At 38.7% G+C, this 26045-nt stretch overlaps 1 protein-coding gene across 5 annotated transcripts in view; it reads left to right on the top strand.

Moving 5' to 3' along the window:
* The window catches only part of USP45 (ubiquitin specific peptidase 45), a 58434-nt gene extending 33071 nt beyond the window's left edge, over positions 1-25363 (top strand). For all 5 annotated transcript variants that reach the window (XM_083608330.1, XM_083608327.1, XM_083608326.1 and 2 more), the window contains exons 10-18: positions 3416-3497; positions 4701-4792; positions 7778-7834; positions 10432-10575; positions 14911-15601; positions 17809-17906; positions 18625-18711; positions 19048-19201; positions 20448-25363. In XM_083608330.1, coding sequence (XP_083464456.1) covers positions 3416-3497; positions 4701-4792; positions 7778-7834; positions 10432-10575; positions 14911-15601; positions 17809-17906; positions 18625-18711; positions 19048-19201; positions 20448-20578 — 1536 coding nt within the window. In that variant the 3' untranslated portion in view covers positions 20579-25363. The remainder of the gene's footprint in view (positions 1-3415; positions 3498-4700; positions 4793-7777; positions 7835-10431; positions 10576-14910; positions 15602-17808; positions 17907-18624; positions 18712-19047; positions 19202-20447) is intronic.
* Positions 25364-26045: the final 682 nt, after the last annotated feature.

Below are 26045 nucleotides of genomic sequence, written 5' to 3'. Positions count from 1 at the left end.
CATAGCTTGTGGAATCCTTGGTTTGAAGCCACAAGTCTTAGATGTCACTGTACAGTGTAAATAAGGACGAGAAAATCTTACATGGCATGAGTCAATGTGGAAACTGCTTTCTTTGTCCTGGGATCTCCCTCTAACTTGTTCAGCTGGAAAATAAACCAATGTAATGTGGTGCACATAGTCCTGTGTCACACAGTCCAGCTGTGTCATCATCACACAACATGTTTTGCTTTTATTGAAATGCTCTTCGTGTATGGTGGACAAGGTTGCTTACAATATGCTTTGGTTTTGCATGTACACTATTAGGGTGTTGGAGTATAAAAGTATCCCTAATGCTTAATTAGCTAATAAAGTTATAGGTTAAACATAGAGGGGAAATATTGAGATTGTTGCATGAGCACTTCAGACATGCTGATGCTTTAGTTTAGAAGCAAAAGTAGAAATGGGGGAATTTTTTCCTGTTTAGGTATTAATTGGATATTAATTTTCACAACTGATAGCTTGAAACACTTGATCGCTTTGTGCAAAATTTTATAGCAAGAAAACGCTTGCCTATAATAGAATGTTGGCCAATACTATGTTAGAATAAATAAACCAAAATTAGCACACACCCTTTGCTGGGCCTTAAAAGTTATTTGTTTATTTCATTACCTTGCCAATAATTATGCATTCTAGTCTTACTTAAACCAGAAAAAGAAAAGCTGCGTAGAAGTTGTTTCCTAGTCCCATTTCCACTTACGGACAAACAAAGCTTGATCCCACCCCTGATAACAATTAAACCCATGTTTTGCCATAATGGTGGAATAGTATGAACTGGGAATTTATCACCTCAGGCATCACAGCAAGGGACATTACTAGTAAAAGCTCTTGGGATTCCCCCCCCCTTCCCCCTTTTCGATTTTATAGATGTGTGACAAACTGAAAATGTCAGATTTGTGGATCTGGTCAATCTTGTGAGCCGTGACAGTTGTGCCAGTCTGAAACAAAACATGAGCAACATTGTCTGTCATGGGAACCCCACAGCTGTTAATCGTGCTATTGTTACAGAGTGTCACTACCATGTGTTTTGTTTTTTATTTGAAGGGATGCCTAGAGCAATCTGTCTGCCACCAGAATCTTTTAAAACTTCCTGTTTTTCACGCTCCTCTTAAATGTATTTACTCTGAGTGTAAAAGTTTAGACCAGTCTTCCTAAATTGCCAAATAGCCACGTTTTTCACTTTCCCCATATTAAACTTTTATTTCTGAACCATCTATTCTGCATAAATTAAAATATAATTTTTTAAAAATCTGATCTTTATTTTTTTAAATAAAAAATCTTCTGATCCTTTAAAATACAATAATATAAAGACTATTTTAAAGTAAAATTTATGACAACTTTTTTTTTTAAGTGCAAGGAGTCTCTATTGCTTGTCGATCCTGCATTTTGTTTCCTGTTAAAGTGCTTTCAAATTTTCATTCATGCTGATAATCTCATTTGTGGACTCAGAATGCTTCCTTATTCCCAAACACTTGGTGTTCTTTGTATTTGCATCCTTCTAAATTACATTAATGTATGCAAGTGAGCCTTTTTTGAAAACGGCACAGCAAATGGAAATAGTCAATACCACAGTCAAAATTGCACGTTGTCTGGTTTTTCCAGCACTGGAGATGCTTCACACCAGGGCTTGAAGTATTTGAACCCTGCTGCTAATTGATTAATGTCTGATACCATTGTTAGCTGCACTCAAACCCTTCAAAGACTATGTTTTCTTTGACCTAAATAAATGGTTCAACGCACTCATCCCAACAAAAAGGGAGTAGCTTATGGCCTTAAACCCATTTATGGTATCCAACTTGCTGAGTTATTTATTGATTAGCCCTCTTTAGTATATTGTTGGATTTAAGATGAACAAAGAGCTTGAGGCACTGGGAGTTAATACACTAGCCAGGTCAGATACTCGTGAAGTAGAAGCTGTTACTTGGTTCACTAGTGATGTAGTTAATATTTCAAAATACATTTATCATGGTACTTCTCTGTTTAAGGTGTATAAGTGGAGCAAGTACATCATTTCTAAGTTAGAAATACAATTGTATTTCCCCCCCCCCTCTTCTTTTCTGATGTTGATACTGACACATCTTATCAGCACATGTGAGGAATGAGTTTAGAAAGGCCCATATCTAGAATGCCATTGCATAGTAAAACATGACTTAGTTGGAAGATAATTAATGTTCTTAAATGTTTGGCTACATGTGGACTATATAATTAGATTTTCATTGAATGCCATGTTCATATATGTTTTAGCTATAACCCACCCTCAAACATTATGGCTTTACTTAATACTTAACATTTTCTATTTCAGAAGTTCAGTTGTGTGTGTGGCCTCACTCTCCCTAACACAATTTTTAATTGTGCTAGAGGGCTAGGGCATCCCTAAGGATTGGAACCATGATGTATGGGGAGAGGGAGTTAACCCTTCCACTCCCTCCCCAGCAAGTCCCAGTGGAAATTGTATCCCACTGAGGTCATTATAAGTCCTAGCAATAAAGTTTCCATTGACTCCGATGGAATCTTCCCTGGCAGGGCTTACAGGAGGTTCAGTGTGTGTGTATTTTATTTCAATCTGGACCACAGTGGGGAAAAGAGCTAATCTCTGTCCCACATCCAACACAGGCCCAATTCTGATTGCCTTGTCTCTCTGCTGCTGTTGTTTATAGAGAGAGAAAGCTGAAACATGTTAAATATATTCATATACATCGAGGCAAAAGCAAACTGGGCACTTCGGTTCACACGCTTAGCCATTATACCATACCAGTATTTTTTTAATAGATTCTATGTTAGCCGCAGGGAACTAGTAGCCCTCCAGCTGCTGCTGAACTACAACTCCCTTTGCTACTAGCCATCATGGCCAGTGGTCAGGAATGATGGGAGTTGTAGGTCAACAACATCTGGTGAGCCACAGGTTCTGAGCCCTGTAACAAATACCCCATCACCAAGATACCGGGTTGACTTTAATTACTTTTGTCATTGTGCTTTATGTTAGAAAGCTGGCTCAGTAAATACAGCTGCATTTTTCCATTAAAACAATTAAATTAGGGTGGCAATTTTGTTGTCTTCTACTTTGCATTTCAGGGTTTCTCCCATGGCTTTTTTAGGGAGGGAAAAAGATAATCATTCTACAATTCTGTAATCAGTTTGCTACTTGCCTGAAGAAACATAGTTATCTTTGAAGTGGGGCAGCTGAAGGAAACCTTTAATATTAACAATTTAAGTTTCAAATTTACTGACCATGTATAAAATGAAAGAGGCTACGTATTTTTGACAGTATTGTCAAATGTTCTTATTTGTTGTTGTTTGTTTCATTTAATATTTTTCACTTATATATACTTGCAAGTTTGAACTTTTCACAAATAAAATATGTGCTGAATGTTTCTTACAGCGCATACAAGCTGCAATCTTAAAAGCATTCAATAATCCAACAACTAAAACTGCAGACGAAGAGACAAAAAGGAAAGTCAAAGGTATTTAGCAAATGTGCCATTGTGTTAACTTGCACAGAGTCTGGTTTGAGTTTGCTTTTGCAAATAAATTGACTATGAAATATTGTATTCATGAATATATAATTTCATTCAAATGAATCACACTGGAGGTTCCGTGTGGCTTTTTCAGGGCTTGTGCCTATTATTCTGGTGCCATCTAGTGCGCATGCAAAACACTCCCATAGATCATTTTGTTTTACACTTGTAACCTGATTCTCCGATCTAGCTATGATTCACATAGCTAGGTTGTCTTCTGTCTTTAGCCCTCTGTAAAAAAAATATATGGAGAAGCTAGAATTTTAAGTGGGTCAGGAAGTCCTGCTCGCTGCCCTCTACTCAAGTATAATTAAGTTGAGGATTCAGTTTGGTGAAGGCTAGAGGAGGAAGGAATGGAAAACACCCTCCCCTTTTTCTCAGCCCTTGGAGGGTGAGTCTATGAAGTCTAGTTCAAGGCAAATCACCACTTAGAAACTGTGGCATTAAGCTGTCCATAAATTACCCTGTAAGTCAGAGATATAAGGCTGTAACCTTATACGGCCACATTCCACATTTACTGGGAAGCAAGTTCAGGCAAAACCAGCAGGACTGCCTTAACAGCTGCATAAGTCAAAATATCAAAGCACACATACAAAAAACATGAGCTGGAATATATTTTTATCTATGAATTTAAAACACAAGCATTATGATTTACGTTAAAGTATTTGCTTTTCATATCTTATTACAAGTTACTATGGAGTCTTGTTTTGGATATGAAAACCAAAAGTTCCTCTCATTGCCCTGCAAAGGAGTCTGCCTTAAATGTTACTTCTTTAATACTTAAGGCAGACTCAAGGAGGAAAAACATAGTGGGATCACTCTGAAGTGCTGTTGATGCTTTGTACAGTATAGCATAATAAAATGTCCACTATGTAAGAGTATATAGATAGGTATAGTCATATTTTGCATTTTAATCCCTTGTTTTGAAATACATGCTGTTAGCTATCTGAAACAGAAATCAAAACTAAATGTTTTATCACTCTCAAAAACTGTATTAAGTACTGATGAATGGAAACGTTTCTGTGTTGATAGTATTGCAGATGTTTACTTACAATGCACTAATTGTTTTCAGAAGAAAATCCTAGAATGAATTGTTTTTAGAATGGATGTATGTGTTTCCTCCTTTAAAAAAGGGTAATGTTTTTGCAGCATATGGAAGAGAGGGTGTGAAGATGAACTTCATAGATAGGATCTTTGTTGGTGAATTGACTAGCACTATCATGTGTGAGGAATGTGAAAATGTAGGTATTCTGGAATTTGATTTGTTAAAGTAAAAGATCACTTAATGATGTGAATGTACTGTGTTTTTTGATTAACTTCTGTACTGTCTGTTTTATCAATGTATTGCAATAGTATATTAGAAAACAGATTATTTCAAAGTGCAACCCTTTAAATTTCACTTTCATATAGAGAAGGAAGTTTCATAAAAAACAACAACCCTGATCACCTGGATAATTTTAGGTTGGAGATCTGAATTCTAATACTGTAATGAAAGTAAGATCAAAAACTAATTATGCATTAAGTATAACATATCCCTCCAGCTGCCATGTAGCTGCTTCCTTGCTTGAAGAAAAACTAGATGTTCTTCTCAACCCTTCTGCAGGTTTGTCACATTATCATCAGAGACCTATAGGTCTTTGTGTGTGCTTATACATGCTCTTCAGAGTTCCTTAGCTAGTTATTCATGCACAGCATGGAACTAAAAATGCCATCTACAGAAAATACTAATATCCCAGAAGCTGTTAGTAGTGCCAGTTATAAATGGGGGTGGTTTGGGTTTTTTTGGTGGTGAGGTCTTTTGACAAAATTCTTTCAGTGGGCCCTTTTCCCTAACTGGGCATACCAACCTCCTTGCTACTGTTTCTGCTACCTGTTCATTCCTCCCTCCGGATTGTTTTCACCAATTTCAAGAAAGAGAGTGTGTGTGTTGGGTGGGGGAGGTATGTGAGTCCTTCTTGCTTCCCTAATTTTCCTTTTGATTCAAGAGCAGTTAAATAGGAAGCAACAAGAGGGCCAAGAGATTCCAGGGATTGGCAGAGGGCCCCCGCTAGGCCATGGGCCTCAGTTGTTGCCCAACAATGCTGATCCCTGAGGCTGGCTCTGGGTGATAGGTAGGTAGACAGACAGTTGTTCAGCAGCCTTATATAGTTCTGCCAGCTGACAATATATTGGCTTTCATATTTTAGCAAATATGAGATATTCCCCAGTGTGGCAATTCCATTATAACTTTCAGGAGACTTGTTGTTTTATAATATCAGTCTAAATACAGTACATCATTGAAAGACTTAAATCTTTCTATAGCCTTTAGCCCTGTCCCACAAACTTGTTCACACCACCCAGTTGCACGCCAGCATAACAAGGGACAATTTTAATCATTCCATGATGCTCCTCCTCTTTCTAGAGCAGGGGTGGCTAACCCCCAGTTTGGGGACCTGATCCAACCCCCCAAGCCAGTTTCTTTGCTCTTCAAGACCTCAGAATTTGCAGCTCTAGCCAAAAAATTATAATTCTACACACTTCAAAGTAGAGATAGCTCTGAGGTGAGCAGAGCCCAGCACCCCTATGGGAATCCAAATCTCCACCTTCTCAGTCATTAGCTCAAACATTTGAAATTAGCTGATCTGCATGGATTTTCTGAGAAGGGGGGAGCTGTTTGCCCCTATTTGTGGAATGGCCACACTTATCACTGGCATGTGGACCCTGAAGAGTTGGTCAGTAGTGAATTTGGTCAGCTTTCAAGTAAAAAACAGTTAGCCACACCTGTTTTAGAGTATTATTATGCTGCACCATCAAAAAGCAGTATAATAATTTATTCCTGAATAAGCCCTGCAGTCTGTGGCATCGAAGTGGCATATTGAAATGTTTACTCATGATGTTATCTACTGGCATAGTGATGATGCTGAACAGTTGCATAAATGGAAATACTGGAGCCAGATTTGCTACCTTGAAAGAGGGCAGTGTTCCTCACAATGTAGATCAGAATGTCCCTGGGGGGCAAATTGTTCTTAAATGTGGAATTTAACATCTTGCAACAACTGTGTGAACCATTTGTTCCCAAGATACCTCCTGGGAAAAACCACCGAGGGAAATACATCCTTAAGACTTGCTGTACCAGGAAATTACCGAGTGTGATGCATGTTGAATACTTCATAAGCAAAATGTCAGAAAACATGTCATTGAGCCAAAGCCTTTGCAAGCAGCTAGATCCATGCATATGGCTAGGATTGGGCTGCCAGAAAGATTAACTGTTCTGTATCATTGTGGCCTCATCCTTGCAATCCTGCTCATGCTGGTGTCAGGCATGAGCTATCTACAGCCCTGGTAAACAAGTTTCCGACTCGTATTCCCTTGCCAGCATTGGCAGGGACTAGTCGCTGGAAACCGGTGCCCTGAACTGCAAACGTTGGCTTGCTTTTTTGGACATGGAGAGTCCCTGTCCATAGGAAACAAGGCTAGAATCCTGCTGGCAGGCACCACATTGATACAGTTGTAGCTGGACTTGAAAAAATATTTCTTTCCCCCTCCCTCTCCTAGTATCTGGAAAGACTTCATCAGTGTCTCTCAAAGTTCAACTGTGAAAGAAACATGACCCACCTTTAAATGTTAATGTGTGGGTTTCCAGTGGAGTCTCTAAGTGGGGCATTTTGCTGCCTCTGCTTATTAGTATAGGCCCATTGCCAGAGTTCTTGTGTTGCTGAAGCCTAAAGTGATGCTAGTGGTTAAGAGAAAGGGGAGCATGTTAAAATCGGTGTAAAACAGCCAAAAACTAAACATGTTTAGATTTCTGTGCCTAAATTTAGCCTCTAATAATGTTCTGATAGTATTGAAATTAAGTTCTAAAAGACAAAATGTTCTGTTGCGAATGAAATCTATGCCTATCTCTAGATTTTGACAGTGTTCATACTTCCGTTTTGCTTTTTTAAAAAACAACAACAACACAACCAAAATGAAATCACAGTCACTTCATTTCTAAAACAGTATTGTGAAGTTCTTCACTACATAAAGAAACCTTAATGTGTGTAATATTTTTGAATTAGGCAGATATTATTAATTTTTTATTATTTATTAAATTTGTTTACCACCCTTCATCTGAAGATCGCAGGGTGGTTCACAACATAATTTTGTTTATTGTTTATAGATATTGTTTATAGATTCTAATGCATGATGGAAACCAGAAATGATGCATACTCCACTTTGATATATTTCTTTTTTTACTTTCTTCTAAGATTTCCACAGTAAAGGAACCTTTCATTGATCTTTCACTTCCTATAATAGAAGAGAGGGTAAGAAACAACTTCTTTAATAAATAGCTACGATTGCTACATTAGCATCATGCTGCTGTGTTTGCGGATCACTGACTGGATGTTGGAGCAGCCAAAACATTAGATTGCCAGGATTCAGTCTCTCCATACCCAGCCTTAGATATTGGCACTGCAAAACTGAACTTGACCATCTGCACTGACCAAAGGGGTGACTATCAGATTTTTTTAAAAAAAATAAATCATGCCTGGAGCCTTTTTAATGTGTGCGGATTGCTCTTCCTGAATTGGGACTCTTATGCAAGATGAATAAATTCAAACACATTTATTATCTAGCCATTTCCCTTTGCCTGTATGATAATACTAGTTTTATACCAGAAGCACACAACTGATCTTGTCAGATATAAAAGGTGAGCAGTATAAGCATTAACTTGATGTGTTACAAGTAGTTATTAGCATTTTCTCTGCTATGAATCTGTTATCACAGTGAAAACATGCAGTGTAACTGAATTGTCTTATGGAAAGAGGTGTTTTCCTCATAAAGTATAAGCACCCTCACAGTGTTTGGTATTTGAAGGGTGGACAGGTGGGAGAGAAGGAATTTGCTCAGCCGCATCAGTTATATTTAAAATAAATGACCTAAATTATTCAGTGTTGACCCATGAAGGGTGAACTTCTTCAGGCAATCAGGTATTTTTAACAAGTAGCATTATTGGGGATGGGTAAGGATCACTGTTGTGGGAAAAGAGCTATTTCTGATGGATGCAGTCCTCAGCTGGTTATCTAAGCCGCCTCACGACTTTGAAATGAGCAAATAAATGAAGTTTGTATTCTGTACAGGCCCAGCCTTATCAGATGTTTGAGTATGACCTGTAGAGTTGAAGTTCTTTTGCTTTTCTGCAACATATGATCTCCTTAGGCTAGTGCTACTGATTTGGACTGGATAGCCCATATGCATGTACAAATCTACCACATTTTTCTGTGAATTGAAATTTATTAAAACAAGCATATGTGAGTACACACTTTCAGCTGTACTGTATTACTTTAACCGGTCACCAATAGAAAAGAAAGGAAGGATATGCCTTGAAGCATGTGGTACATGGCCAGTCAAGCAGGTGGAGGGGACCTTTAAAACCCTAGGACCCTGCTATGTAAAATAGATTAGCAAACAGTATCTCTCAACAGAGAAACCAGCATGTAATGACTATGGAAGGTGCAGTGAAGAAAGCTAGGTGGAGTTGGCTAAATCTCTACATTCAGCTTGCAGGATCTTTTACTTGTGGGTTGTGTTTTTTGTGTGTGTGTGTCTTCTTTTTCAAGCAATTTTATACTTTTTATACTTGTTCTGGAGTTGGAAAGCTGGTTCAATTTACTACATGTTTGACCACTTGTATGTAATGAATATGTATGTGCAAATGCATGCACTCCTTAATAAGGCAATGATGCCACCATTTTGTAGGAAACACTTAGACTTCACATATTGCAGGGATGGAGAACTGGTGGAGATCCCAACTGTCGCTGGACTCAAACTCTTCTCTGACCATGTGCCGTGCTGCTCGAAGCCGATGGGAGTTAGGAGTCCAACAACAGCTGGGGGAGGTGCATCACAAGTTCTTCCCCTACTTCAGACAGCCTCCTAAGTCACTGCTGATTTACACCTATCACACTGCAGCCATCCTAGGTAGTCAGCCTAATGGTGAGACAGACATCAGTTCTTCGTGAACTTAACAAAAAAGGGCTTTGAGAAATTTTAATCCTAAAAGCAGGGTATAAAATACCCAAATGAATTTATAATAGATGAATGTGCTCTGAAAATGCTCAGGGACTACTTTATTTATGTTTGGAAATTCTACAGCTGTTCATAGACACTTAGCTACAGTTGTCGGAACATTTTGAGGGCAGGACCATAGCTCTTGGAGAAGGGCTGAAGCTCTATTAGCAGAGCATGTGCTTTGCATGTAGAAGGTTCCAGGTTCAGTCCCTACATCTACAGAGAAAACCCCATTTGAAAACTGGAAAGTCACTGCTAGTTACTGAGCAAGATGAAACAGTAGCCTGACCGAGTGTAAGGCAGCTTCTGGAGTTCCTGAAGGAGCAACCCTGCATAGATTGCAAGTGCTCAAGGCTTAGGACTACATCTTAGCCCAGCCTTCTGTAGCCTTGGGTGCCCAGATGCAACCTCCATTATTCCCTTCAAACATGACTGATGGTTGGGGTTGATGTGGGCTGTATACCAGCAACAACTAGGGACCTGAGCTTGGAAAAGGCTGATTTAGCCCATTGTATTTGCTTTTTAAAAGGAAAGCCTTGACCTTTGCTACTCTCTCAAGTTTCTGGGAGCAGTAATTTTGTGAAGTTTTCTAGAAGATACATGTCTTTGTAATTATTAACACAATCTAGTTAAATTTTTAAACACATTAATATTATTTTACACGATATGATTAGAACTTGACCAGTAAACTAACCAGATATATATTTTTTTAAAGTGTCAAATGTCTGATTTACCCTGTGCATATTGATATAAGCCAGCACTTTCTTGTTTGGAAAAGGTAGGGGGGAAAGATATTTTTTTATATAGGAGATTGTATGTTTTACCTTGAATAACCATGTGTATTTTCCAGATCTCAAAACCTGTTCCTTTTGGGAGGACAAGCAGAGGTAAACATATCCAAGAAGCAGATGTTGAGTACAACTGTTCTTCTGTTACTGCTCTGAATAATCAACAATCTAAATTGTCTAGAAAACATTTGTTAACAAAAGATAAGGTAAGAATGCAACAGCATTGCTGATCTGTAGTTCAACTAGTTGTATAACAAATCACATTTTTATGGAAATTTGCTGCAAATTTGGTTTGAATAGGTCTCTTTTAATCTACAGCACTGTATTGCAGATTTTTTGATATATGTACACCGAATACTTCCGGGGCTCATGATGTGGTGTTAATACATTTTAAAGTACTGTATTTATGAAACTTAAATGTGTGTGATGTATTCACACCCACACCTATAAATATTGTATGTGTGTGTGTCTGTAGGTGATTTTTTAAAAAAAAAAGGGTTTAAAAATGATATTTATTTCTTAAAATAAAATAAAATAAAAAGCTACTTTTCAAATTCATTCTCCACACTCTGTGCCCTCCTCCCTGCTTTCCTCTAGTGTTGTCCAAGTTTGCTTCTGGCTGCAATTGCAAGCAGTGCAGGGCTGGCCAAGAGAGCAGACAAGTCAGCCTTCGTGCCATTTGGTGGATCAGTTGGCAGGGTGTACTATATGAGAAGTGCAGCCAACACAGTCTCCCAGGAGACTTGGAACATGGCTTCCATGATGTGCTCAGCCTCCAGTGGCCCAAGGGCCTATGAACCATAGTTCAGCCTCTTAACATGGTTCTTCCTGATGGTGGCACAGCATGCTGCAGATATGATGTGCTAATACAATGTGAGATGCTGATATTTTTTGCTTCAAATATTCTACTGTAGATTATTTTACAAGGAAAGCTTTTATGTTTAGATCATTTATTGAAAATAGAATACTTCAGACCATTTTTCATTTAAAATTTTAACCTATATCCTTCAGCATTTGACAGATGAAAAAATTTTTTGCTTAACAGCTGAGTGGTGAGCGTGAGGCCTCTAAGGCAGTCTGGCAGAATTTCCCATCTCCTAGTCGTTCTTTTAATCCACTGACTTTAAAAATACCATTGCTGAAAATCTTAAAACCTACTTATTTATTTTTGGATGGCATTAAGGTTTCAATGTCTATTTATGCTTTTTATTTTTCCATTCCCTTCCATTATTGTGCTCTTTCTCTCTCCCCCCTTCTCTCCACCCCCCCACTACCATATACACACAAATGCTTTGATTTTTATTTTTGTTGTCTGTTTCAGATTTTGATGCATTTGCTCTTAGCACAAAATCTTCTACTTGGCATCTCTTTGTATGCAGTCATGCAAATTTGTAGAAACTCTCCCCCTCTTTTTTAATGGAGTCTGGAATTAGGAGATGCTTTTTTTATTTTTCCAGTTTCAGAAACTGGACCACAAGGCTTCCTTCAAACATTCTACCACTTGTACAGTGGCAAAGCTCACTAAAAGAATTGTGGCGATACCATCAGTCCACAGTCTGCCCCTGCTATGTTTTAATCTTTGGGAGAAAAAATCCATATTGATTCAGAGGTAGCAGTGAGAAATTGAGGCCATGTACAATGCATGGAGAATAATAGTTGTGCTGTGTTCCCTTCCCCCCTTCTTATTTTTAAAAGGCAAGACAAGTGGGAATGCTCAGACTGTATGTGGAGGAATCCAGAGCTTAGCAATACAGGGAACTGAATTTCAGGGGCTATTTGGGAAATCCTTCAATGGGAATTGAATAATTGTAAACACTATGAGTTTCGCCCCACCCCCCAATAGTTGGCCTGTGGGAAAGCAGTCAATTTCAACTTTCATGCAAGTCTCTTTTGTGCAGTCTCAGACATGGGATGGGGTGATCAAGAATGTCATCAGCAGTATCAGTAAGTCACTGATAGTACCAAGTGCTGCTTTTTGGTACTTTGAGGCAAGATACGGCATGAGATCGCCCTCTACCTTGCTGTTGTTTCTCACTTGCTTACCTCTCCCACTGGCCCAGTCCTCTAAGATAATCAGTGAGGCATGCTGGGTTTCTGCTCCTTCTCCTTGCTTGTTTCTTTCAAGAGGGCGGATAAACAAGCAGCAGCGAGGATGAGTATATCAGGATCAGGAGCCTGCAGGTATTGGTAGTGGGTCCCCTACTCTGGGGTACAGGCTTGGACTCTTCCATTTCCTGAAATGATGATGGCCTGTTGGTGGCCCATGAAACTTGCTCAGCCACATTCCTGGCAGAATTTTCAATCCAAGGACCTTGCTTGCTGGGAGAAGAGCAACATAGGCTGTGATTTGAGCACTAGGAAAATGTGATGCAGCCAATACAAGTGCTTCTGTAAGGAAGGGTATTTTGGATCCCATGCAACTAAAGTGCAATTCCCTTCCTCCTGATTGTTTAGAAAGGCTTTTAAGAGTATAAGCTTTGAGCCATGGAAATTAATGGAAGCCGTTCCCATTTTTAGATGAGTGACTTGCCCATAATAATACAGCTAGTTGGGAAAATTCTAATAGGGTCTAGAGGCTGATTAATTTTAGAATTCAAAGTCTGAATTAAAATAAAGAGAAACACATCTGAGGAGTGTGTAAATGACCTAAAGAGGTCTTTACACTCTATAGTTAAATGGTTCACTTTTCATTTAGAAAGTTCCTTGTTGCTAGTGGAAAGCTTTCTTGGTCCCCTTGGTCATATAAACATAAACTTGTATGTGTGCCCGGTTGAATTCAGTGGACTTTAGTTCCAGCTGAGGTAATTTAGGACTATCACCTAAGGGATATTTACCATCTTTATATTTACTAGAAAATTTATTTTGAGATAGGGCACTGCCAATTCCAAACACCATGTGTTGGGATCCTCTTTCCTTAGCCAAGGATGACAGAAAGCCCAGCTATATCTGAATATCCAAGGGCATTTGGAAAAAAACCAACACTTCATTGGAAGGCAGGCTTTTAAATCCTTTTTGCTGAGCCTAATGCTGCTTTTGTTAATCAAAGTTAAACTTTGTAGTGTTGATAAATGTATAATAGTGTTCATATAGTTCTCGAGAGGGATTTTTAAACACTTTCAGTTTTACTTAAGTTGTACACGTTCATTTTTTTATGCTTTCATATCCCACTTACTGCTCAAACCAGCCAAAATTGCTTTATGTTAAGAATAATCCATCCATGAAATATTGTAGAATTGGAGTCATGAGAGGAATGAACTGCCACTGTTTTTTCTTTATTTATTGCAGAAGTTTTACAAGCCCTTAAGATAAATTGATTTTGAAAGCGTAAGAGATTTTATTACAGATGGAATCTAAGTTTGAATTGCATGGAATCAAAAATTGAATTTAAGCTTTAAGTTTAGTTAGTAATTAAATATTTTTGTTTGCAATACTAAATTAATGCATTTAATTTAAGATATCCTAGGCACTACCTAGGGATGCGGGTGGCGCTGTGGGTTAAACTACAGAGCCTAGGACTTGCCGATCAGAAGGTCGGCGGTTCAAATCCTCACGACGGGGTGAGCTCCCATTGCTCGGTCCCGGCTCCTGCCAACCTAGCAGTTCGAAAGCACATCAGAGTGCAAGTAGATAAATAGGTACTGCTCCAGCGGGAATGTAAACGGCGTTTCCGTGCACTGCTCTGATTCGCCAGAAGCGGCTTAGTCATGCTGGCCACATGACGCTGTACGCTGGCTCCCTCGGCCAATAAAGCGAGATGAGCGCCGCAACCCCAGAGTCTGCCACGACTGGACCTAATGGTCAGGGGTCCCTTTACCTTTAGGCACTACATCTTTCAGCTCTATATACTTTTCAGAGCTCATCTGTACCTGAGTAGCTTAACCAGAAGGTGGAGTAACTGAGAAGGGCATGGGGGTAGGCGAGTTATTTGGGGAAAGGAAACTGGACTCCCCTGCAACTCCTATCAAATAACTGGTCAGCTGTGTCTGTGTTCACTAATCTGTAAACATCACAGATCCAGAGCTTTCCAGCACTGCCATGCAAAAACATGGATCCAATGCACAGATACTTGTGGATCATCATCATTTGTGCAAGGAATCCCCTCAAAACCATTATCAAATTGTAGGTCTTTGTGCCTTCTGTGGCTGGTTTTGTTGTCATCTTATATAAAGACCATGGAAATCCACAAGGATATTGGGGTCTGCCATAGAGAATGCCCTCTCCAGGACTACCACCACCCAAACTCCTGAGGGTAGTAGAACTACCAAGAAGCCCCTTCTGCTGATCTTAACACCTGGGAGGGGCTGTAGGGTTTCCATAAGATAGGTTAAAGGGTTTTTCTGTCTCAGAAAGGTAGGATATTTCAGGCTGGAGTACATCGCCAAAGACATTTTAAAGCAAATAAACACTGTTTTGTTTTTTGTTTTTTAAAAACCATCTTTTTGAAATGCTTTTAAGAGTTAGTGCAATGCTTTTATGGATTTTCAACAGACTTACGTTTGGGTTTTTTTCCTCCCTTTTGCTAATGATGTGGAAATTGACAGAACCAAGAAAATCATGAAAGAAGATTTGCCAAAAAATCCTCCTCTGCTGAAGAAGATACAAGACATTTTATCATGCACAAAAAAGTCAGAAACACTAAAGGTGAAGGCAGATCTGCTGTTCCATATACAGGAGACAGCAGTTCGGTAATGGAATCTGCAGCAAATGGAAGTCAGACGGAAGGCAGTGAAAAAGAAGCAAGTCATTCTGAAAGTAGCATTGGGGCAGACAGTGAGGCCTCTGAAAGCGAAAGTCATTCTAAGCAAACTGCTTCCAGCAGAGCTTGTAGCACACCTGGCTTGTGCACTGATGAGCATAAACGTTTATCTGCAAGCATTAAATCACAGTGTAACAAATCAAGTGATGGCGGTACAGAGGGACTTACTACTGGCTTATCAAACCTCTGCTTGGGTAGTGGTGTCAGTGAGACTGAAGGGACTCTCAGTAGAGATCAGCTGTCAAGTCTGTCCAACAACATAGACGGTTCAGCAGAGAACCCCACGTTACTGCAAAACCCTCAAAATGCTTTCCAGACTCTTTCTCAATGTTACATAACTAGTTCTAAAGAATGTTCAGTTCAGTCATGCCTCTACCAGTTTACATATGTGGAGCTCTTAATGGGAAACAACAAACTTTTGTGTGAGAACTGTACGGAACGGAAACAGAAGCACCAGAAGAAAGGAAATTTCACAGGTAATGAAATGGTGGCTGAGTATATTGTTTCACATAGACAACTTTTCAGGGTCCAAAGGAGTGTATGATTCTGGCACACTTGCGGGGGGACGGGGAATGTATTACAGTGGTACCTTGGGTTACATACGCTTCAGGTTATAGATTCCGCTAGAAATAGTACCTCGGGTTAAGAACTTTGCTTCAGGATGAGAACAGAAATCTCGTGGCAGCAGCGGGAGGCCCCATTAGCTAAAGTGGTGCTTTAGGGTAAGAACAGTTTCAGGTTAAGAACAGACCTCCAGAACGAATTAAGTACGTAACCAGAGGTACCAATCCTGCATGGTAAACTGCATTTGAAACAGAGAGGAATTTCAAAGACCTTTTGTCACCCGGCATGAAAGTCCGCTCTCCAGAGATAAAGTTCAGAACTCTTTTTGGGCATTTCCAAGACCTTGATCAGCCTAAAATAGTTCTTTGGATTCTGGCTGTATAACCAAGAGTCCCTGAAAAGCTGTATGATTGCACCACAGAACACAACCAGTGACATTTAAGAGACTGAACTAATGTGCATTTTTGAGGGGAATCTGTTCATCTCACCATGTCTTTGCAAATCTTTTTGACCTCAGTACAGTTCTTCAATAATCTTAAATCTTTTTAACCATTACATTTGTATGACACAAACACAAATGGGGCCTGCAAAATAAGGTTGTGGTGTACAGTGCTCCCGTGCAGGATTTGGGACAGTTGGTTGTCATTCTATGCTCACTCAGGCAAACTCAGTCCTCTTTGGGCTGTCTCTCTACAGAACTTGTGATTCTCCAGAGCATGCTAATAACCTCCCTCTTCTGTGTGAATAATGCCATTTTGGCTACAAATGCACTCAATTACATATTGATGTGATACATTCAAAGCACTTCAAATTAAAAACAACAACAAGAAACTCCACAAAACCTTAACTCTAATTGGCATATAATACAAAGCTTGTGATTGATGAAATTTATGCAGATTCCCCAGATATGTAATTTATTCCAGTAGCATAAATAGGTTTTGTCTATACGTGCATGTGTGATTTATTTATTCTAGAGGACCTAAATAAATACGGCATTTGTCACCATCTTTCATTAATTTGTATTTGTATATTAATGCCCTCTTGTGGCCAAAATGCATTTACAGTGTTTTTCTTCTTCTATTGATGTCTCCCAGTTCCTCTCAGCAAAATCACTCCAATATGAAAGATATGGAGATTTGTCTTGTGGTTTGTAAACATGGGAAATAATGCAGTTGGAGAGTGGTTAGGTGACAATAGTTTCCTCTAGTTGAATTTTCTCTGGCAGAAACTTACTCCCTTCAAAACCTAATTTAGAAGTTTAGAAATATGACCTGCTGGACCAGACTGAGGTCTGTCTACTTCCACAAGTTGTTTGCCCTTAGCACCCGATAATCAGAGATATATTGCTTCAGTGCATGGAGACACTGTTTTGAGTGTCTGGGCTAATTAAAAATTGATAAGTGTTTCTTCCATGACTGTATCTAATCTGTTTCAAAAGTGGATTTACTGTAAATTTTTTTTACACAAATTTGTATGTGTGAGTTATAAATCATAACATCGAACACTGTGTCTGTTGTAAGTCTATATGATCAGTAAACTGAATATCATCCATGTTCACCTGTATAAAACATGGGGAAAGCACACAGTCCTGATTAGCAGTAATATAAATATCTGTGTATCATATACTTGCTGTACTGTACATGAAGGTTTTTCTTCTTTTCAGAACTGATAGTTGCTATTGAAGTAGGACTTACATAAATTTGCTGTGCTAGGGGCAACAGGATTTCCCAGAGCCATTCTTTTAGTTTGACTATAAAATTAATAATCAAATCTGAAATATTTTTTCTCCAATATTATGTCCAAAATATCCATCAAAAAAGGAGAGGGCCTTCTGACCATTTTTGAACATTCAGTATGTTCACTGAGCCAGTGTTTTCAGTAGAAAGTCAAATGGAATTAAATCTTGGAGACTTTTGGTTCAGATATTTAGCTGTGTTGGTGACTTTAGGGAAATCATTGCGTATTTAACCTCAGCTGCCATCTGAAAAATAGGGATATAGGACTGTTACTAAACATTCACCTTTCTGGATTTTTGTGCGGATTGTATGCATACTTAAAATACTGCAGAAAATAAAAATACTGCCATGCTTTTTAAATTGGTATATTTTTTTCTGTACAGAAAAGAAAATAGAAGGTGTATATACAAATGCCAGAAAGCAGCTGTTGATTTCTTCAGTTCCTGCTGTTCTTGTTCTCCATCTGAAAAGATTTCATCAGGTAAAGTCTTGAAATAAGGTGTTATTGAAAGGAGTTATAATTTTGGACTGTACTGAATTTCTGTAAAATTGTATTTTCTCCAGAGTGACTAGTGATTCTTCTGCTGATGAAAATTATTCTCATCCATGTCACATTTTGACTATGGAAGAAATATCAAAGACTTGATCCTTTTATACGCAGCCGAAGAAAAATGTGTTTTAGGGTGGTATCCAATGCTAACCCTACTCTGACCAGACCCCATTGAAGTTAATACACATGACTAACAAAGGTTCATGAATTTCAAAGAGTCTACTCTGAGTAGTATTTGTTGGCTCTCAATGTTGTGTACTGCCTTGTTATATTTTCTGTGACTGTGTGGCTTATAAATAAATAAGGTAGAAATGACTAAGCCATTTTCTTAGTGCATCTTTAGATTTATAGGATTTTTCAAAAATGCAGTTTAGTTCTGTACAATGCATAATTTCAACAGATGCAGCTTTTCTCTTCGTGGTACTGCAATTTAGCCTTCTATGTTGCATTTCTGCATGACTGAATTTAGCAATTTTCTTATCAACGTATCAAGTAAATAAATAAATTTGTCAGTTTATGTATACTGTTCTTGTCATTGTAGTCGATTCAGAATCTTTGAATTTAAAAAGTTCAGTACTGTGCTTTTGCAGTACAGCTGGATTCAGGTGGCACTCAAGTAGAAACAGTAAATATTTCATTTCTTCTTCAGGCTGGTATGAGTCTAAGGAAAGTAAACCGTCATGTGGATTTCCCTCTTGTTTTGGACTTGGCTCCGTTTTGTTCTGCTTCTTGCAAGGTATGGCATGTCAGAAGCACCATTTCAATTTATACAGTACTTCAAAGATAATTTCAGCCTTCAGTTTTTACAGCTGTCTTTGTTTTCAAGTGAAGCCTAAGGGCTTCCCCTTAAATCACAGAAAGCTTCATTTCTCTGCCAAGTCAAGATAGCTGTATTGAATTGGTAATAGCTGAAAAAACAAAACACCTTTTGCTTGCCTAAGATGTAGAATTAGTGAAGGCTTGTCACTGTTTTTGCTAATTGTTATATTTTTAAGCTGAGTATGTTCTCAAAACTCACTGCATGGAAATAACATTTTTCTCTTTCTGTCTCCCTTTTGTTTTTGCAATGAAGAATGTGGCAGATGGTGGGAAAGTTCTCTATTCTCTTTATGGAATAGTGGAGCATAGTGGGTCCATGCGAGGAGGTCACTATGCAGCATATGTGAAAGTCAGAGCACCATCTAAAAAGATTTTGGAGCACATTTCTAGCAACAGAAATGTTCAAGGTATGTACCTAAGGAAAATGATGTATTTTTGGGACACGCGCATCTAGTATGTTAAATGCATGCCCTTTTCTCGGTATCACGCAGTTGGTTTTATCAGTTCAGTACTTCTGCAGGCTACAATAAACATTTATCTTTTAGATCCAGCCCACCTTTTTCCAGCAAAAGGACAATTAAGACATTCCGTTTCTTACGCTTGCAATAATTTGCACATTCAAGATTTCCAGCCTTTGGTCATAAATAGTAACTTTTGAATCTGGATGCTGGAAGATTCAGGACATGCTGAAGGAAGTACTTCTTCACACAGCACATAATAATTAAAATGGTGGAATTCTCTCCCACGTAAGGTAGTAATAATGGCCACCAACTTGGATGGCATTAAAATATTAGACAGATGCATGGACAGTAAGGCTATGAATGGCTATGTTGGGAGCAGTAAGCCTCTGAATACCAGTTGTTGGAAGTCAGTGGGAAGAGCACTATTGCACTTAGGTTCTGCTCATAGGCTTCTCATAGGCATCTCATTGGCCACCATGACAAAAGACTGCTGGACTAGATGGGCCAGCAGGGCTCTTCTTAACTTAACATTTACTGCTGAAATCTTGTATCTTCTACATTGGAGATAATATGTGATTTCACATTGTTCAGGATTCTGTGTATTATCCAGGACTGCTGGATATCTGTGCTGTAGACTCAATGATTCTGCATTTACAAAGCAGCCCCATAAACTGTAGACATGGGTATCTTCAGAAGCTAAGTTTTCTCTTCTTTAAAATATCAATGTGTAGCCTGCACAGAAGCAGAAATGTATTTGTAACATGGACAATTTTCTAGTGAAATCTCAGGAGGCTAGAAAGGAGGAGAAATCCACTGCTCATGTAGTGGGGTTTTGGTGCTCTGTGCACTTTTATTTCCATTTCTTCTCTGCCCCCCGCCCCCACTCTTGGCCCTTGTCTCCCTGCCCAAGCACAGAGCAGTGGAAGTATCCAACAAAGTAGCTTCAATTTTCAAGGCCGCCCTAGCTCACTCTAACTTGCAGTTGGGAAAACGCTGCCTTTCCTCATTTGTACTCTTTTGCTGAGACAGTGTTCAAAGCTGGCAGTACTGAGAATATGAAAACAAAGTTTCAGTGAAGTTTATACAATAGCAAACCTTCAAAATTCTCAGTTATTGGCTTAGTCATATTGAATTCTCTTTTGCACTATGATGGTAATTAATAACGCTTTTTGTTTTGTTTTTTGCATTTCAGGTTTGAAAGACTCTGTAGGAGCCACTGTAGGACAGTGGGTCTATGTCAGTGATACCCATGTACAAGCAGTTACAGAATCAAGAGTATTAAATTCACAAGCTTACTTGCTTTTCTATGAAAGAATACTGTAGCTGTAATCAATACTGAAAGTCTAAGTTATTTTTGTGTTTTCTTAAATGCAGCAGTACATGTAAATATTGTGCTTTTATCTGTTCTCTAATACAAAATTTACCATGATTTCTTACTTTAAAAACAATGCCTTGCGTTCTGAGAAGCTGGTGCATGCACAAAGCACCTAGATGCACACATAAGTAGGGTAGCTTACTATGCTGATTGGCAGCTGCCCATCAAACAGCAGAGGGTGCAGTTTCAGCACCCTGTGTTGCTGCTTTTGGAAGGGGCATGTTGAGCTGCCACCAGAGTGGAGGACCAGAAAATCACCTCGTGTAAGTGGAAATAACTTCATGTTTCTCTGAATATAGGCCCACATGCTCATTATTTAAATCCCCAAAATGCATTTGAAACAATGTGCTTGGAAACTGAATACTGTAGTGAAATTTCAGTTTCGGATAAGCAAAATTTTAAAAAACATGAATTGAGAAATGAACTGGAGTTGTGCCTGATTTTTCCTTAATACAGAAGTAGGGTTGCAGCTCACATAAGCAGTCTCTTTCTCTACCTTGCAAAAAGGGGAGGCAGAGGACTGTACAGCAGAGACTAGAGCAAAATTCTTCCATCTAATTTTGGTGATTTTCCCCCTCCCACTGCAAGCTAGTATAACACAACCCTCACTGTGCAACCCTCTCCTTTGGAGAAGGCTTTTTGGGGGGGTACAGAAGGGAGGGGAGAGAGAGAGAGAGAGAGATTGAGATTGCACAGGCTTTCTATTGTGCAACCATTAAGAGTTAGCCTGTGCCATTCACTAATCGTGTTCCTTTAAAACATTGCTGTAGTTTGTTAAGTTGCAAGCTCAACAATTGAGTTCTACTCTGTAGTGTATGCTTTAGTTGAGATTCCTGCATTGCAGGGGGCTGGACTAGATGACCCTTGGGGTCCCTTCCAACTTTACAATTCTGTTATTCTGTCAGTTCATATATTCAAAAAAAAAAAAGGGCATGTTGCACAGTTCTTCTAGAACTGATTCTCTTCTGAATGCATGTTGAGTTCTATATGCAGAAAGTTGAGTACAGGGAGTAGATTAGAACAGAACCATTAGAACAGAACCTTTCTACCTTATGTGCTCCCTTTTCACATTCAATGAGTGCTTGACATGGGAGTGTATTCAGATACGCACCATGACTATAGTCACTATGCTATTTTTTCAGAACGTTTGACTTATAGATATAGTAACAACACACACAATGCAACAGGCTGTTTTTGACTATGTAACTTCTATTTCAAACACAATTCAACATATAACATCTCACAAGTCCATTCGGTTCCTAAGTTGGCATATTGGCAATAACCACAATATGGTATGCTTATCTTATGATGTTCCATGTACAGTGGTACCTCTGGATACGAACGGGATCTGTTCCGTAGCCCCGTTTGCATCCTGAAGTAAACGTAAGACGCATCTGTGCAGGTCGCGTTTTGCCGCTTCCACGCATGACGTCATTTTGAGAATCTGCGCAAGTGGTGAAACCTGGAAGTAACGCGCTCCGTTACTTCCGGGTCACCACAGAGCACAACCCGAAAATAATTCATCCCAAAGCTACTTCAACCTGAGGTATGACTGTATCGCTGCTTTGAGGATTCTAACGTTCCTTGTATGTAGATATCGGATCAGATGGAAAACTTGAAGGTATGGCACGACAAGGATTCTGGGATAATACCTTGTTTTGCCCAACCGGGCTTCGTCAGCTGTGCATACTCTAAATTAAACAAACATGATGTAACATAATCCTTATACAAACTAAGTAACATAACATACAAATTAAACAACAAGTTTACATACCATATTGTTGTATGACGGAAACATGGAACAAAATTAATCCAGTTAATCCAATCACTGGCCAAAATTCCTTTTTAAACGGAGAGGCAGTATAGATTCTAACTCTCCTGACCATCCATTGGACTTTAATTTCTCTTGATATGTTCTGTTTGCATGATGTGTTGGTCTATGGAATTACACTTTGTGAGATATTATATGTTGAATTGTGTTTGAAATGCAAGTTACATAGTCAAAAACAGGCTGTTATGTTGTCTGTATTGTCACCAGGATTGTATTTACGTAGCGTACTACGAAGGTTTAGTAGCATTTTGCATTTGCTTATAGATATCCATATATTTTCTAGTCGTACATTATGTTCTCTGCCATTTATATCTGCAAAGCACCATATAGTCAAGCATGCTGATTTACTGCACACCCAACATTTTAGGGTGGTGACTGGATAACTTATAATTATACATTTTCTTAGTTTCTGTGATTTACATAATATATACACTACCGACTGTACTCAACTTCTTTTCTATTAAATATGGGGGTGGGGGTATATTTCTGTCTCTTACAAAGGATCAGGGCTGCTGTTTATTACTGTCCTCAATAATATGGATTTGTGCATATTATTTCTATTGTACAGAAGACAGTGGGACTAGCTCCGCATGTGAAATGCAGTTTTTTTACTTCTTATTTTTTACCTGTGCACCACATGATCTACTTTAGGACTTGGAGAATTTTAAAGAAATATTATCCCTTTGTGGATGCTCCTTTTCAGCTTCAGGACAATCCAAGTTTCTCCTGTGCACTGAACCCCTCATATTCTAGGATACTCTTTAAATTGTAGCCATTGGGTTCCAACCAGTTATGTGTCTTAGCCGATGGTAAGGCTTCCATCAGTGGAATGGGGAGCAAAGCAGTTTGGCGGGGGGGGGGGGGCTTCCAGAGCATATTTAAGAGAAGTAAGGGGCTGCAAGAGGGAGGAGGAATCATGGGAAATTGTTTCTCTCCCTTTCCAGTCACAGCAGCTTTGCTTACCAACAGAGCAACACTGTTGGATACAACCCACTGCTTCCTAAAAACAAAAGAAAGAGTCAATTTAACAAGCTTTAACAAGCTTTAAATTTAACAATTTAACAAGGACAGCAGTGAGTGTGTCATGCACATACGTATTCATCTATCTCTGAGTAGTTTCTTGCAGAATACATCCAGAATGTCTCCATACCCACCTCACTAATTCCAATTTTAATGATAATTTATTGATATTATGTTATAATCTCAGCACTGGGGAGAGAGCTGTTGTGACCTGTAGCAATCCATGATGACCCACATTTAATCTGATAATTTAAAGTAAATTAATCGGTTTCAGTGACTGATCATTTCTAGATTACGTATGTATCTCAACAAATCCATCACTCACCCATGCACATTTAGAGCAATGTAGCTTACTCAGATGTACCTTTTTATGCACAATCATATTCAGAATTAATTTTAAATGCTGCATTCCAGCACTTTGGGGATAAGACATGAAGATTCAAGTGCATACAGGAATTTGTTATCTGTTTCAACAGGGGTTAAAACCTCTTACACTGAAAGGAAATGGTACCTATGCATTGGTACGGGAGTTCTGAAGAATGCATACACAAGCTCTGGAATGTGATTTGTGTTTTGGTTTCTACATCAAATAAGGACATTATATTTAAAAATTTCAGTGGCACCTTTCTAAAAAGCATCCTTTAAAATTCACGCAATCCAAAGTTAAATTCTGTCAAATTAAAAGGGAGTTAACTACACTTTTTTAATGCTCACATTAAAATCAGTGGGCTTTAAATATGCTTCGCTTTGGCTGGCTAATGATAGCAAATGAACAGTGTATGGGTTCTACTCATGCTACAAAAACCTAATTAGCTTTCTACTTCTGGAGGTATCATAGTTGAGTGGTTTTCTATGATTTTTGAAAAAAGGATCTCTGCCCGTATCTCCCTTGCAATCTCTTAGTACTACCTCGGGTTTTCACCTCTTGTATTTATATTCAGCCCTAGAATTAGAATTCAGTATCCCAATAACAGACATGCTCCACCATCACTTATTCTCCCTCTCCATCTTTGCTTTCCACCTTTTCAGCCTTTTGAAATGGCTCCTGACCTTTGACTTCTTTTTCTCTATACTAGCATGCCGATGTTAGTGTGGTTGTGGTTCAGACTGAAATCAGTCCTCTGACTGTAAAACACTTCCTCAGATAAGGAGGCATCATAGAAGGAAATCTGATACGACCTCTGCTGTAGTATGGTAACTGAGCAGTGCAAGTGGCACCATCTTCTGGCGAAATCTTGGAACTGCACACTGTAAAACCTGGATCTATTGGAATTTAGGCTACAAAGTATCAGGCCAGTACTTCCTAAGGCAAGGGTGTTCGCTTAGCTACTCAAGAGTCGCTGTTTTACGTATAAGGCACAATGAGAACTTGATTTGCCTGTTGGCAACAGCAGTTGAAAAGAAGTCTAGAATTTCAAATTACTTAATTTCGAAATGAAATATTTTATATTTTTCCTCAATGGTTTACATATGATAGATTAAACCAGGGAACTTTGTGACGCAGATGATACTTAGAATAAATTTAGAATGCACTATGAATAACAGATTTTCTATTCCTTAATATTTCAATATACTAGTAAACTTGGATTATATTAAAATATTCAGGCCAATAATATATTGCAGAGAATACTTGTATAATGATGAGCAAAGACAAATGCAAGCATAATTTACTTTGTATGTGCAATAAATGAACCTATTACTGTATTTTTACATATTTTATGTATAAAATGTATAGAGAATGTTCAACAGGAATATGTATTTAATTGAATGGAGGCAAAATATGAAAATGTCTGCTAAATATATACCATTGGGATACAAAAACACTTGTTTATTTTTGATTGTCAAAATAAAACATAAAAGTCAGCACACAAGTTGAGAAAAATGTTCAGTTTACATTTATTTGAGGGGGTAAGATAAATTATTAACTGAAATCCGGTGTCATATTCTGGTTTCTAAATTATTCTTTCTCCAAGCTTACTTTATTCAGTATGTGGATTCATTAAAGTCACCCCACTTTAGGATGGGAAAGGGCTTATTTTGAACCCACAGCTTACCCAGAATCTATTGTTCCCTTACTTCTCTGAGGTGTGTTGTATATTTAAGATGTTGGAAATTTCCAGAAATGAATGTCAGATGTTAAACAGATTATTGTGTTTGATTTCATTAAGACGGGTGGGGGATCATGCCTTCCCTAACTTGCCAAATGATTCTTTTACTATTGATGGATGCGGCTGTGTTTGCCTTGTTTGATGTGGCCGCAGAATCATCTCCCTTACCTTTGCTTTGGTTAAGTGCTGTCACTGCAAGAAGTCAGAGAAGAAACACAGGCAGGCAATCTGGCACATGCACCTCTTGAGATCCAGCTGCAGATGGTTAGAGCTGTGTTATGTCTTTTTGAATGATACTGTGCTCTGCAGTTTGCCCCTTATTGCTTGCCTATTCTGCGAGTTGCAGAGTCTCCAGTAATCAGGTGGAAACAAATGGAATGTGTGAGGTACATTGGATCAGGGTCCTTTCCTACCCGTAAGCTCAGGAGTCTATCCAAGTCCCTGGCCAACAACGGC

This window comes from Podarcis filfolensis (assembly GCF_964270895.1).
Source record: "Podarcis filfolensis genome assembly, chromosome: 3".
NCBI lineage: Eukaryota > Metazoa > Chordata > Lepidosauria > Squamata > Lacertidae > Podarcis > Podarcis filfolensis.
Note: the sequence above shows the minus strand (reverse complement) of the source record. Positions and strands in the feature narration are given on the sequence as shown.